Raw genomic sequence first — 14710 nt, 5'->3', positions numbered from 1 at the left:
GGGGGGGTCTGCCATAATGGCCAGATGTCAGGCACTGGCAGCTGTGGCGTGGCTGGATGCTGTCAGGACCAGCTTCTGTTTTCTAAATTTTGTTCCTCCGGTTTCCCGGGCAATGCCGGGTAGGTCCAGATAGTGAGGAATAAGGAATGTCAAAGGAAGAACCGAATTAAGCTAGTGTGACTTCAGCTACACAATTGATATAGCAGAAGTTGTGTAGCTTAATTCAACTTTGCCCTACTGGTAGATGTGCCCTTATAATATATCTTAATAAGGGACTTCCATTTTGGGGAAGGGCATGTCTTCATTGCAGGCTGGATCAATAGGGTAGTGATAGCACAGGTTGATTTATTGCATCTAGAATAGATGTGATAAATCAATCGCGGGTCACTCACTTGTCAACTCTGGTACTTGACCAGAATGAGAAGAGTAAGGGCAGTTGATGGATTGGGGGCAGGGGTTTGTTGACCCAGCGAGGAGCGGACCCTGCAGTAAGTAGAACTAAGATTTGACATATGCTACTAACATCACTCAAATTGCGAAGCTTAGATTGACCTTTCCTTGAAGTGTAAAACTGCCCAAAGTCTTTCATATGCATGTCATCAAGTGGCAGGTTTTTTATAAGGGGCTTCCATAACTGCTAATTAACCAAAGATATTTGCCCCCAATTTGCAGTCCTAGTTCAGGAGACTGACGTAAGGCCTGCTCCCCCTTCTTTTTCTACCCAATAGAAGCTATTTCATTCACTTCGTGGGAGCAAACATAGACATTTAGCAAACTTTGAGACCAAAGCCTGCCTTGATTTTTTTTAATGCTCTCTGACTGTCCCTGATAGGTATGACAGTTTCCTGTATGCAGATGTGTAGGTACTATTGTATACAATGGATCTGGGAGGCAGAAGGTGGGAGTAGAGACATGACAAATGTAAACCATGGGACGTGTTCTGAACTCCAGTGGGCTATTTGAAACAAGTGCCAGACAACAATGAATGTAGCCAAGTGGGTTTCCCAGACACAATCCTGTGGAAGATGTACGCAGACATAGCTCCTCTGTTATACAACAACTCTGCTTTTTGAAGCTACACCTCGAGGAGGGAACCCTTCTCTATTGGTTCCTGGTTACGCAAGGACAAGATCAGAAGCTCAAACTATGCAAAGAAATGGCTTACAGATGGGCTTGTTCCCAGTCAAGCCAGTTATGAACTTGTAACCACACAAAATGGCCTTGCTGTGTTTTGAAGGATTGACTCCTACCAAAGCCCTTGCAGGAGCTGATGTGATTTCAGGTAAACCATTAGCATGCATGAGGGTTCTTTGACTAGGCTATTGTTTCTCTGTAATGCTTGCACCCTAAGAATAAATGTACTTGCTTAGTAAAAGCTGTGCAGTACTTTTCTAAGTTACAATGCTCACAGCCACTGAGGGGGGAAAGGCAAAGCAGGTTTGCCAGGCAGTCTGACTTTCTGGGAAATTCACAGTGTAGGCAGGAAACTGTGCAGCCTGGCAACACCGCAGGAAGGAGGGGGACCTAGATACAGGGATCTGATTAAGAGAGCTGATGGCTACAGAACTAGAAGCAACAGAGGTGGTGCCGTTAGTAGACTATAGAAGAGGAATAATGGTACAGTTGCCAGAGGGGTTGTGAGGACTTCATGTTGGATGAATTCAACCCTGAGTAAAGGCTGAAGGATTTGGGCCCTGTGGGATTTTAAAAATAGCATTGCTTTGCAGAGCACCTCCTCTTACTTGATGCTGCAGTCTACACACTTCTCTGGATCTACATGTGCAATTCCCAGTGACATCAGAAGGTTTTTCATCTATAAATTAAAGGTAGTGGGAGGATATATTGTTGAAGCGGCGATAAGTCTGATGCTATAGCAATGGCTGCTATATACAGAGAATTATGCTTTCATTGTAGCACCACCACAGCATAGATTGTGAGTAAAATATGTGAGAACAAGGCAAGAAGAAAATGGAAAGAGCACCGAATGCAGAACAATCTTTGATCCCAACCCTACAAACTTTGCTAGCTATCACTCCTATTGAAGCCGAACAGGAGTTATACCTGAGTGAGCATTCTGTATAGATGAGTAGAGAGGAAAGCTGGAGCTTGCCAAAACAGTGGCTTGCTTTAGAGCAGGGGTAGGCAAAAGGGCCTCCGGGGGCTGGATCTGGCCCACCACGCAAGTGGCTAAGGCCCGTGGAGGCCCTGCTGCTCCCCTTCCCCCAGGCCAATTAGGGCCTGGGGGCAGGGGAGCATGCGAAGCCTCCTGCCACCCTGCCAGGAGAACGTGGTTCTTGGGGGGGGGGGGGGGCGGGGGTTCTGCAGAGCAGAGGAGGCTTCCTGTGCTCCCCGCCCCCAGGCCCTAATTGGCCTAGGGGCAGGAGAGCAAGGGAAGTCTCCTCCCATGCCAGGGGCATGGGCACCTTGGGGGAATGTGGGGTGGGGGCAAAAGCACTCCCTCACCCACCAGACCAATCATTGTCTGGGGTGGGGAAGCTGGAAATCTCTTGGCCACATCCCTTCTGCTGGATGCCCCGCCCCTTCCTGTGCAGTCCAGGGCCACTTCAAACATTTCTGAAGTAGCCTCCGGCACAAAATTATTGCCCACCCGCTTTAGAGGCATGTTCATTAACTAAGACCAAATATCATGTTTTAGAGCCTCTTAAAAATAATTACAACCATTCTGCTAAACAATTTACATTCGATAATGGTCAAAATCCAGTCTTGCCTTTGCATAGCTGAAAAAAAAACCCAAAAAACATAGCACCGTAGGAAAAATAAATCATTCCTTTAAATACAACCACTTCTCTAAAAATAGTATATATGTGAATCAAGCAGTTCTGTTAGCAGTAGCTTTACTACACAGAACACTGACAACACTGCCTCCTACTTGTGACCAAAGCAGCACTTTGGCCCATGGTGACTTGCAAAGAAGAAATTCATCCCTGCTGAAAAGTACATGGAAGCCACTGGCTATCCTCAAAATGATTACTTCAGGGCAAAGGATATACACCAGTGATTTCTTAGTGCAAGGTATGCAGTAATGCTTTGTCTACTGTATATTTGAGAGTGTTTGTGCAGCTGTCTGAGTCTGTTTGTTCAGAAACTATCCTAAAAAGTAAGGATATGTCTAAAGTTGAATTAAGCTATGCAAGTTAAGCTATGTCAATTGTGTAGCTTAATTTGGCTTTTGGTGCTGTCTACACAGCTGGAAGAACACCCTTTCTTAGACTTCCCTTACTCCTCTTGAAATGAGGGTTACCATGAGTCAGAGAAAGTTCTTCAGCTTGACATTTAAAAATAAAGGCTGTTAGTATAGACATGCACTATGTTTTTTCAGAATAATGATGCTGTGTGGACACACCCCCAAGCGCTGGGACCACCGAATTCTGAATACAGCTACATCTTACCAAACTTAAAGCAAGGTAAGGGTTTGACTATGCCAGCTCAATGGGAGTTACCTAGACTGATTTTTTTTTAAATGAAAACCAAACACCAGAGGGAAGGAACTGCTAGCAGCATAGTTATACTACAGAATGACCATGGAGGGAGGAAGGGATAGGCACACTGGTAAGAGAGGAAGTGGCTGGGGGCAGGGCTCTGCCTGTTGCCAGCCACTGAATACAGGTAAGGTTCCCATTGTGATGAGCTGCTGGCAGGATGGCCAGCACCAGCCTCCCTTGCCCCAGCCAGTCCCACACACCTCCCACCCCCAAACTCCCAGCCCCCTCTTATTTGGCATTGCTCAGGTCATTAAAATGTGCTAGTAGTGCATATGGAACAGCACAGTATAGTGCAAACTTCAAGTTAGCCCAAAAGGACTTGTCACATTAGAGATTAGGGATGTAAAAGAGTAGCTGACTATCCACTAAGCCTAGGCTTATTGGGTTGTTGAGTCGACTACTATATCAGAGGCAGCAAGGGGGAGAGGGGTGGGCGCCGATCCTGGGGGGAGCCATCTTAACACCTGGTTTCCTCCCCAGCACCATCTTTGTGGTGTGGAGGAGGGAGAGGAAAGGGAAGGCAGGCACAGCAGGAAACCCAGCACGAGCAGAGACTGAAGCAGTCCCCACATATGCTGGATTCCCTACTGTACCCACCCCCCAATCAACTAGTTCAGTGGTATGCAACCTTTTTTCATTCGCAACCACCAAATTGCCAGATGGTGTCACCAGGCCACTGCAATGCAGTTGCTCCCCTGCCACCTCCCCACCCCCACAGCATGTCCATCAGGTGCCAAGCTGGGAAAGGCAGAAAATACTGGCCAGCTGGATCACAGCCCTGCAATCCCCCACGACCACAGCCCACAGGTTGCGCATGCTGAACTAGCTGATGAAAATTCCATCAACTAACTTGATTAGCTGATTAATAGGGATGTTAAATTTTGATTAGAGATGTTGGCAAAATAACCCAAATCCTTGCACACATTCAGGTCCTAGTTGGTCAGCCATGAAAGGAGGAAAGCCTGCGCATGAAAGGAGGAAAGCCTGCGAAGTGTTTGTAACAAACAGGACTATTCAAACAAGTTACCATTTCCCCTTTAATAACACTTTCTACATATGTAAAATTCATCAGCCAAGGATCTCACAGCACTTGACAAAAAAAAGATGTTACAGTATCATCCCCATTTTAGATAGGAAAAATGGAGGCACAGATGCAGCAACATGGCCTAGGTTAAACAGCAAGTCACTGTTTAAAACAGGACTAGAACCCATAACTTCTAGCTTTATCCCCCCTTCTCTAACCACTAGTGAAATCCAGTTTCTTACAGCACAGTAATTCTTACAAAACAGAAAATTGCAAAAAAAATAAAATTGCATATTTCCACCCATCTGCACAGTGGCATGAGTACAAAAATAAATATTATTTAAAACTCAGTTTATAAAAATAAGTCCATTTAGTTGCACATGAGTCCGTGTTGGGGTTTATTTGACTTTGGAAGATAATGCCTGTTTGAAACGTCTCTTTAGATCTTGCATGTTAGGAGATTTGGGTCGAGGTATGATGGATGATCTCCTTCTGTCGCCAGAGCTGCTGTGGTTGTGTAGTTTGCTAACCTCCTTGCAAAGATACTGAAAAACATCATACACCCCATGGTAATTTTCACTGGTAGAGATTTCTAAAAACACACTGCCCAGTTCGTTAGCTAGCTGTATCCCCTCATCAGTCTGTACCTGCCTCGCATGGAGGAGATCCCCTTTGTTTCCCACAATAACAATGGGTATCTTAGAATCTGGATGAACTTTGCGTATGTGCTGATAGAGAGGGCGAATAAACTGGTAGCTACTGTAGTCGGTGATAGAATAAACCAAGAGAAAGCCCTCTGCCCACTTCGCGCATCTAGAAAGAGAGTCCAACACCTGTACAAAGCCTTCTTGCACCTGTAAATGGAAAGATTGGAAGTTAGGTAGTGGAATGCTGAAGCTTACTTTTTTATTTTCAGTGAGATTAGGAAACAAGACATAAACCCATACTGTACAGGCTAATGAACTGAATTCCTACCCATTAGGAGGTAGGCCTGGCTATTTAAAGGATGGTTCAACTTTTTAGTCTGCAGTTATGATTGAATGCACAACTTAAATAATATAATTGTGAAAACTGTTTTGTCTTTAATCATTTTAAATAAAAATCACATTTAGCTGAGTGCATCAGGTAGTATCACTATATCACACAATTTTCAAGCTAGCTACCCTAGCAGATTTTTTTCCTGCCGATTTAATAAGTCTGGTTTTAGTTATGTTCTATTAGCAGAACAAACACACACTCTAGTAGGTCTTCAATTTTTATTAAATGTATTTTTAAATTGTCTGTAAACTTTCCAATACAAGTTTGATATAACTTATAGATCAAGTTAGATATTCCAAACAGCAATTACTGATTTATACAGGCTTAAATCCGTTCTATTTATGGTAATGTATCTTTAAGGAATTACAGGTATTAGTCAGAAGTGTAGGCAGCGATGCATGCATGGTACCAACATGAATGGTACCAACAATTAGGAAAGAAAGTCAACAGAAATACGGTTTCAGTGGAGTTTGGCTCTAGTGCCCACCTCTCCCCAGCTCAGAAGTATTTGTTTACCTGAATAAATCCTGGCGTGTCTTGAATCTGTATGGAAACTTGGTCTCCCTCTACATGAACAAGTCTTGAATACAAGTTTCCTGGGAAATAAAGATAAAGAGACGTGTTGCTTTGGGAAGGGGGAGAAATTCTAAAGACACACTAGAAACTAGCATGTCGATTCTGCAAACAGGCATTGAAAAAATCCTTACCTGTATTGGGTTCATAGTCTCCAATAAATCTCTTTGTTAGGAATCGAACAATCATAGCTGAAAAGAATCAGATTCTGTAATTAATGGCAGCCTGGCGAAAGGCACTACAGTCCCGCCCCAGCTCTCCCGCACTGCCAGACACGCACAACTATAGGTTTATCAATGGGTGTCAACGCACAATCCCATTGTGTTGGCTGGGAGGGATGTACCGCTAGTCCACAGCCAGTCCAAGGACCAAATCCTGGACAATAGGCTCGGCCTGCCTGGCGGCTGCAGAACTCGGCGGCTGCAGAGGAATTCTCCAGCTGAGGCAGGACTCGGGCACTTCTCCTGACCACGCGCCAAGTCTGCAAGGAGCCCAGCCAGCACCGATCTGTGGCAAGGCCCCGGGATGCTCCGCGTGCGCCGGAGCCCAGCGGTGTCTAGCTCCCTAGCCCAGCCGATCGCGGCTCCCACTGCCCCGCCACCCGCAGGAGCCCGCGGGCAGTGGCGCGCCCCGGTGAACTCACCGCTTTTGCCCACGCTGCCGGCGCCCAGCACCGCCAGCTTGATGTCCCGGCTCTGGAAGCAGGGCGAGGAGCACTCTAGGATGGGCGCGAGCAGGAAGTTGTTGGACATGGTCGGCAGGCGCATGGAAAGGGAGGCAGGGACAGGGACAGGTCCGGGCTGGGGCCAGCAGCGCGCCCCCGCACTCGCCGGCACAAGGGAGGCGCTCCTGGTGCTACAACTGCTTCCAGACACTGTGCCAGCGCGGCTGCAGCCCGAGCTTTTAAAGGGATCCGGGCAACCACTGGGCGCCGCCTCCTTCCCTCGCAGCCCAGCCCAGCCGCTGGGGAGGCTGAGCCTGGAGGCCGTCGCTACGTACGCACATGGCGGGTGTGCGCACACAGCGCGGACGCCAGCGGCTGGCGCGGAGGGGGGAGCCTGCTTGCCTGGGGCGGCCGCTGTCGCGAGGGCCCGCTGGTCGGTCGGACCCGTGGGCCCTAATGGGGAAAGTGCCCCAGCAGAAGGCGAAGGGGTTGGAGAAGGCAAACCCGTTACAGCCCTGCGAACTCTTCGGCTGCTTCACCGCCAGCCGCCCCAATTGCCATGGGCTGCTCATGGAGGAGTTTGCAGGCCTGGGCGTTAAATGTGCTAAGGGGGCACCAAAGCTGAGGGAAGAGCCCTATGGTGTGGCTGGACCAAGTAAACCTAGAGCAGTGGTCACCAACAGTAGATCTGGATCTCTGAGCCTCTGACAGGTGATCCTGGGATTTGGCCAGGAAGGGATCAAGTGCTGGCACTTCAGTTGCCGCACCACCCGCTGCCAGCTGTTCCTGCCCTCTGCTTTGGAGCTGCCCGACTGGGAGCCTCCTGCTTGGGAGGGAGAAGAAGGGGTGTTGATGTCAGGGTATCGCTCTTTCCCCCACATCTGTACCCTGTCTCCACACAGAGAGAAGGGGATGGAGGGAGCTTGGTAATGCAAATCTCCGCTCTCACAGTGAGTGTGAGTGTGAGTGTGAGTGTGAGAGAGATTGATTGATGGTTCACTCATCTCCTGACCCAATGCACATGTGGGCTGTTGTTATTTCTTTTACTGCTTGTAAATTGTGTTGTTTTTGCTTTTTTGACTGGTCTGTGCATTTCATAATTTTCATTTCTCTCTTACGCTTAAATTTAATTAGTTGAGTAGTGAGTTCTCAAATGCCTAACCTGCCGTGGCTGGAGTAATTATCCCAGTGGTAATTGCTGCTCCTGGAAATACATGTCTTTGCAGTCCTTGAGAAAGGCAGAGCAGGGGGTCTCCACATGCTGTCCTTGCCTGCAGACACCACTCCTGCAGCTCCCATTGATCAATATCTGGGAACCGTGGCCAGTAGAAGCTGTGGGCTCAGTGCCCGTAGATGAGGGGCAGCATGTGATGCCATGGAGCCATTGCTATACATGCCAGTTTCTTTCAGGAGTGGTGCAGGGCCAGGGCAGGAGTAAGTCTGCCTTAACTCCACTGCTCCACCACCTGGAAGTCATTTCAGCTGAATAGTGCCCTGCCAGGGCCTGCTTCCTGAACCTTCTCCTTTACCCAGCCTCCTGCCCCAGATGTGAGTTCCCCTGCACCCAAACTCCTTCCCAGAGCTTGCACTCTGAAACCCCTCCTGGACCGCAATCTCACACCCTGGGCTAAGCCCGGAGCCCCTCCCACACTCTGAATCCCTTCACCCAAGACCAGAGCCTACACCTCAACCCCTTACTCCAACCTGGTGAAAGTGAGTGAGGATGGGGGAGGAAGGTGGAAGGAGTGAGCAGGGTGAGGCCTCAGAGGAGGAGAGGAGCAGAGGCAGGGCCTCAAAGAAAGGGTGGGAAGGAAGTGGGGCACATCACTTTTTCCAATTTATCTTGGGTAAAAAGGTTGGAGACCACTGACCTAGACTAGAGCATATTGGTCCAACCTGTTCTGAAAACCCCCCGTGGTGGGGATCCTGCAACCCTCCTTGCCAGCCTATTACACAACTTAACTACACTACTCATTAGAAAGTTTGCCCTAATATCCACCTTAAATCTCCCTTTCTGCAGATTAAACTGATCCATCCTGCCCTGCCTTCCGGCCGTGAAGAACGTTGATCACCTATTCTTTCTAAGAGTACTGAGTATATCTGAAGACTATCAGACTTCGCTACCCTCCAATCTTCTTTTCGCAAGACTAAACATGCCCATTTTTTAAACCTTTCCTGGTGTTCAAGTTTTCTAAACCAATAATTTGTGTTGCTCTCTAAGGTCACTTTTAAATTTTCCTTAAAGGATGGAACCCACAACTAGATACAATATTTTATTTGAGGCCTCACAAGTGCCAAGTAGGGCAAGAGAGTTACCTCCCATGTCTTATCACAACCCTTGTGTAGGTGTAATGGGGCAGATTTGAACCTGGGATCTCTAAAACTTAGTATAGGAGCCTCTACCCTTTGAGCTAAAAGCCAGCTGACTCTTAGCCCATGCTGTAGAGGCCTCTTGTTCTTAGCTGTTGCCTCATTTGCATATTTTTTTGCACAAAACGGGAGCAGTGTAGACATAGCCTAGTGTGTGGGTAACATAGATCTAAAGAGTAGTATTTTTCTAGGATCAGAGCCCTGGAAACAGACCTGCAACTTAACTTACTGATCCTTATAAAAGGAGGGTCAGGATATTATACAGAAGAAGGGACCGTAATACTTGCTGGAGCAGCAGTGGATAATAAAATGGCAGCAGTTCACTAGGATTAGCCCCGGTAGGCCATTGCAACTATATTTACCTGTGCCTCCTCAGGTAAGGTTGATTGCAGCTCTTGTTGGCGACTAATCGCTATTCCCAACCAATGGGAGCTGCGGGAAGTGGCGTGGACCAGGACACCGATTTCTGCAACTCACATTGGCCAGGAATGAGAAGGTTATCCTATATTCAGTCTTATTTCTCCCTTATATCCCATGCCTCTTTGAAGTCAAGAACATTACTTGATGAGTAGTGACTGTGTGTGCAACTAAGGTTTTCAAAAAGTCAGACCTTGACTGAAGTCAGGCAAATGACTCTTAATGTGGTACGGACAGTCAATTGGTGATAAAGCTAATACATATAAAAAATCAGTCACTCCCATTACATCAGAAAAGATTAAGAACTCCTTGGTATGCGTGGAAGAGTGCACTCTAACAGTCTGTCTTGTACAATGCCATGCACACTGTTACCACTTAACAACTTTTGTATAATATACCAAACATAGGCTTAAGTGCTGCAGTGATGACAATTTTACAAATGCAGTGGCAGACAGACAAGATTAAGATTGCAGTTCTCAAACAAATGGTTGTTTGATTCCCAACAATGAGAGGGTAAACTGCCTTTTAATCCAACTAAAATGAGTCGAGTAGTTAACTGGATGCATCTAAAATAGCAGTAATTTTATATTTAAGCCAGTATAGGAAGTCTGATCAGTATCAACTGAGTCTCATGGAGATTCTCAGGGAATGGAACGGTATGAAGGGTGTATGAACTCATACCCTGTGCCCTTTCTCTTTATCCAAGAATCCAGATGCACAGAGGCTTCAGAGAGACCATGGACACAATCCTGAGGAATGAAAGGTAAACTTTCCACATGCTGAATGATGTTAAGTTGTTCTACCACTGATTAGGAAAGCAATAGAAGATTCCCCCTGTGTAGAAGCATGCTCCAGCACTGCAGAGTCATGGCTGGGCAGCATTGCTGCTGCTGCACCCAAGAGATGTTCTCTAACTACTCCTCAAGGGATGCATGGTGACCCAAAAGAGCAGAGTGGAGAAAAGAGTTGCCAGAGCTCTGGCTAAGTAATCATTCACAACCAGCAGAATGTGTCAGTTGCATAGGGACAAGTCTTTACCCCTTGAAGAGTATCTCTTTGTGTTCCTCCTCCTGTACCCTCACAGTTTTGGGAGGCTTTGTGTGTGTTTCTGTCAGATTCCCTCCATTGTTCTACACTGCCTCTCCCCTCTCTCCCTGGAGAGCCATTTCCTCAAGGCAGGAGTACAGGCAGTCCCCGACTTACGCGGATCCGACTTATGTCGGATCCGCACTTGCGAACGGGGCTTTCTCGCCCCGGAGGTCGAGGTAGCGGATTGCTACCTGCGAGCTCCGGGGGAGAAAGCCCCGTTCGTAAGCTGCTCGGGTGCCCCTGGTCTGCTGGAGACCGTCTCCAGCAGACCAGGGGCACCGGGCGGGTTCCCGCGCTTCTGAGGCTTTGCCCAGAGCGGGCGCTGCAGGACCAATCGGCAGTGCCCCAGCTGCTCTGCCCCAGGATCCAAAAAAAAAAGCCTGGTCTGCTGGGGGGGGGGGGCACACTAGCCGCGCCCCCCCTCCCCCGCAGCAGACCAGGGACACCGGGAGCAGAGCCGCAGCGGCAGTGGGGTGCCGCGCCTCTGAGGCTTTGCTCTGGCAAAGTCTCAGAGGCGCGGGAACCCGCCCGCTGCTGCCGCTTGAGTCTCGGTGCCTGTGGTCTGCTGGGGACCGTCCCCAGCAGACCACAGGCACCGGGACTGAAGCCGCAGCCACGGGGGGGTCCCGCGCCTCTGAGACTTTGCCAGAGCAAAGCCTCAGAGGTGCGGCGCGGCTCTGCTCCCGGTGTCCCTGGTCTGCTGGGGGGGGGCGCGGCTAGTGTACCCCCCCCCCAGCAGACCAGGCTTTTTTTTTGGACCCTGGGGCAGAGCAGCTGGGGCGCTGCCGATTGGTCCTGCAGCGCCCGCTCTGGGCACTACTGGACCAACCCGGCAGCACCCCAGTTGCTCTGCCCCAGGTCCTGATTCAGCCGCTGCTGGTCAGTTTCAGCAGTGGCTGAATCAGGACGCCTGGGGCAGAGCAGCTGGGGTGTTGCTGGATTGGTCCAGTAGCGCCGAGGAGCTGCTGAAACTGACCGCCAGTTCTGACTTACATACAGATTCAACTTAAGAACACCATGTGTCCCCAAGTCAGCCGCTGCTGAAACTGACCAGCGCTGACTACAGGAAGCCCGAGGCAGAGTTGCTCTGCCCCAGGCTTCCTGGAATCAGCGCTGATCAATTTCAGCAGCAGCTGACTTGGGGACGCCTGGTGTTCTTAAGTTGAATCTGTATGTAAGTCAGAACTGGCGGTCAGTTTCAGCAGCGGCTGAATCTGGACGCCAGTTCCGACTTACATACAGATTCAACTTAAGAACAAACCTACAGTCCCTATCTTGTACGTAACCCGGGGACTGCCTGTAGTCAATTATTTTTTAAGGTCCAAATTTCTTCAAGATATAGTCAAGGTGCATACTCCACAGAAAAATGTTAGTAAATAAAAAGATGCCAGGGTCTGTACAAAAGCATGGCAGTCCAGATTTTGCCTGTGGTCCACTTATTGACTACTGCTGCCTCGATGCATCCAGCCTATTGTAATTAACATTGCACTAGTTGACACAAAGTTGTATTAGGCTGCCTAAGAAATCTAACAGGGAATCAGGTACTTCAACATTACAACTATTTTCAAAGTAGAATGATGATTTCTATTTTTAATTTGAAATGTCAACAAAGCTTTACCATCACCCAAGCAGACCTTTTCCTTTTTAAACTAAGATTTCTGTTCTATTACTAAAGCTTTTTAGTTAGTTTCCAGTAATTCATGTTATTGTAATTCACTTCTATTGTCATTTTCCATCTTTTTGTCTTCGACCTTGTACATAGCATTTGTGTACACTATTTTTATATAACCTTCTTTAAGTGTGCTGTTTAAGAGTATTCATTCAAAGTGCTCCTTGACAGAACATTTTCAAAACATTTCCATTCCAGAGAGCTGCTACATGATAAATAGGGGAGTTAATAAATTGCAACCCCAGGACTTTGAGTTCCCTTGTTTTATACCAATCTGGGGAGTTTATATGGCTGTGTTGAGTTAGTCATTCTGTCTTAGTTTCTATGTCTGGAGCCATCCTATGAAAAAAATGTAATTCTGACCTCCAATGTTCCCCCTAATCTTTTCCATCCATGTGTGGATTTTTCCATTCATGTATGGAATAATTTTTCCGTGTGCACCAAGGCACATGTGAATGTGCACTAGCTATGGGCCCTCTGCTAATCAGCTGGGCGGCATTTGAATCTCCTCTGAGCAGCCGCACAAGTGCACAACTTACAGAGAACACTACTGACATCTTAGAGAAAGCTTCACTTAGCCTAAATAGGAAACACCATGAACTCTAAATGCTTGTGATGGCTATTAACTGATAGAGCACTGGTTCCTGAACTGTGGGCTATGGCCCACTGGAGGCCACAGAAAGACAGCAGATGAAATGATATAAGCTTTTGTTTCCTGGCTCCCAGGTTTAAGAAGCTCGAAGTGAGGCAGGGACAGTTGAATGTCTTTTATTAAAGATTGCTGTCACACAAGAGTAAGGGGGAATAGAAATCCCTTCCATGACTGGACTCATTGAGATTGGAGCTGCCGGCCAACAGTGGAAGAGGAACAGAACATAGTTGTAGCTGTCAGTCATCTTGTCTCTCTGGGGGAATGAGAGTCTGGCAGTATGTACAAGGGAGCAGCTATATTCTGGAAAAAGGGAAACAAGAAGTAGGAAAAGAGAAGCAATGCAGGGGGTCACAATTGTTGCAGTAGCTGAGTCTTTTGCCACTCAAGCAAAGATGTGCAAACTGTGGTCAGGCATGATCAAGGTTGCTGCACTCTAGCACAAGGGTAAGCAGAGGCTGTGTGGGGGCAGGCAAGGTTAAGCATTAGACATAGTCTTCTTCACTGAGCAAAAACTTGTTAAATCCATTGTGTCTTCTCCCTTTTCAAGATCATGGGCAAAAAAGGAGCAGAATGTGAGTGGTCATGGGTTTAAATGATATTCTCAAATTGCAAATTAATTTTTGTATTTAGGTATTCTCACCACTGGCTGTATTCCTATAATTAATTCGCACTAACTTCATGACCACACTGTAGCAGTCTATACTGATTAAGGTTGCTCTCCACTGTCCTACTTATCACTTTAATTAGTATATTTCTTTCTCTTCCTGGTATAGAGGATTCCTAGAAGCAAAAAATCATCTTTCTTTCCTCTTGCCCATATTTTCACACAAACTACACAGTTATCTGAATTCAGCTCACATTAGTCTCAAACATATACAATTATCTTTATTACAGAGAAGAAAATTCCATATAGGTAACAAGACAAGAATGGAGCCATAAGATTGTGTACTTTCTGCTGAAGTATATTGCTGCTTTTGATGACCTCTCCTCAAGGAATTTTTGTATTGAGAAAAAGGAAGCTCTTGAGCAAATCTTAGACTCTCTTTGACTTATGGCAGAAATTGCCCCACTGTTTACCACCTTAGCTTTTAAGGTGCCATTTCTACATAGATCTGATTGAGTATATTGTGGGGTGTACATGGTCTGAATTTTAAGGACCGTTTTTCATGTTGTTCGGAATCTGAAGACTTTATTAAAACAGCCTGTTTTTGTTATGATTGTAATCTAAGATAATTATGTCAATATTTCTTATTTTCTTCTTTTAAATTGTATTCTTCCTGGTGTTCCATCTCGCTGTGGTGCCTAAAAAATTCTGCCAATTGGCCTTCTCCCTAATCATAGGTCCGCTTCATCTTGGGTGCACAATAATCTTTGCTGAAGAACCATTTTTTACTGCTGTTAGCCCTTTTCTTCTCCCCCCCCCGACTTGTTTAACCCACTGCCACATTCAAAATTAGCATTCAAGATGCTTTCAGACAGACATCTTGTATTTGCTGCTGTTATGAAGGTGCTTAATACTTTTAAACAAAATTTGTGTTTATAGAGGATTCAAAATTATTTAAGCAAGTTGTATTTTTTACATTTAGTGAACCTGTACTATTTTGTACCAAATGAAACCAAATGAACAGCTGCAATATGCTGCATAAGAATAGTTTTCCATGTTAAAATAAAAACAGTAACCTGATATCCCTAATACATTTTCAGAGTGCAG

The 14710-nt window shown here is 46.8% G+C and overlaps 1 protein-coding gene and 1 long non-coding RNA gene across 4 annotated transcripts; one reads left to right on the top strand and one right to left on the bottom strand.

The window, feature by feature from the left end:
* Window positions 1-4520: 4520 nt before the first annotated feature.
* Window positions 4521-7050, bottom strand: RASL11A (RAS like family 11 member A). Of its 3 annotated transcripts, none has more exons than XM_075919237.2 (5): window positions 6782-7050; window positions 6273-6329; window positions 6082-6161; window positions 5175-5381; window positions 4521-5072 (listed from the first exon to the last, which is right to left on the bottom strand). In XM_075919237.2, the coding sequence occupies exons 1-5, from the start codon at window positions 6903-6905 to the stop codon at window positions 4926-4928; spliced, it is 615 nt and encodes a 204-aa protein (XP_075775352.1). In that variant the 5' UTR covers window positions 6906-7050; the 3' UTR covers window positions 4521-4925. The 3 variants fall into 3 exon arrangements, with proteins under 3 accessions (XP_075775352.1, XP_089631647.1, XP_006138970.1); XM_089775521.1 differs by having other exon boundaries at window positions 5361-5381; XM_006138908.5 differs by having other exon boundaries at window positions 4521-5381.
* A 186-nt stretch (window positions 7051-7236) lies between these two features.
* LOC112544008 (uncharacterized) lies at window positions 7237-14061 on the top strand. The gene is made up of 3 exons (XR_012900727.2): window positions 7237-9668; window positions 10296-10352; window positions 13894-14061. It is a non-coding gene; the product is annotated as an uncharacterized LOC112544008 (long non-coding RNA).
* Window positions 14062-14710: the final 649 nt, after the last annotated feature.

This window comes from Pelodiscus sinensis, chromosome 1 (assembly GCF_052426305.1).
Source record: "Pelodiscus sinensis isolate ZL-2025 chromosome 1, ASM5242630v1, whole genome shotgun sequence".
Taxonomy (NCBI): Eukaryota; Metazoa; Chordata; order Testudines; family Trionychidae; genus Pelodiscus; species Pelodiscus sinensis.
The sequence above is the reverse complement of the archived record's forward strand: the minus strand, read 5'-3'. Positions and strand labels throughout refer to the sequence as shown.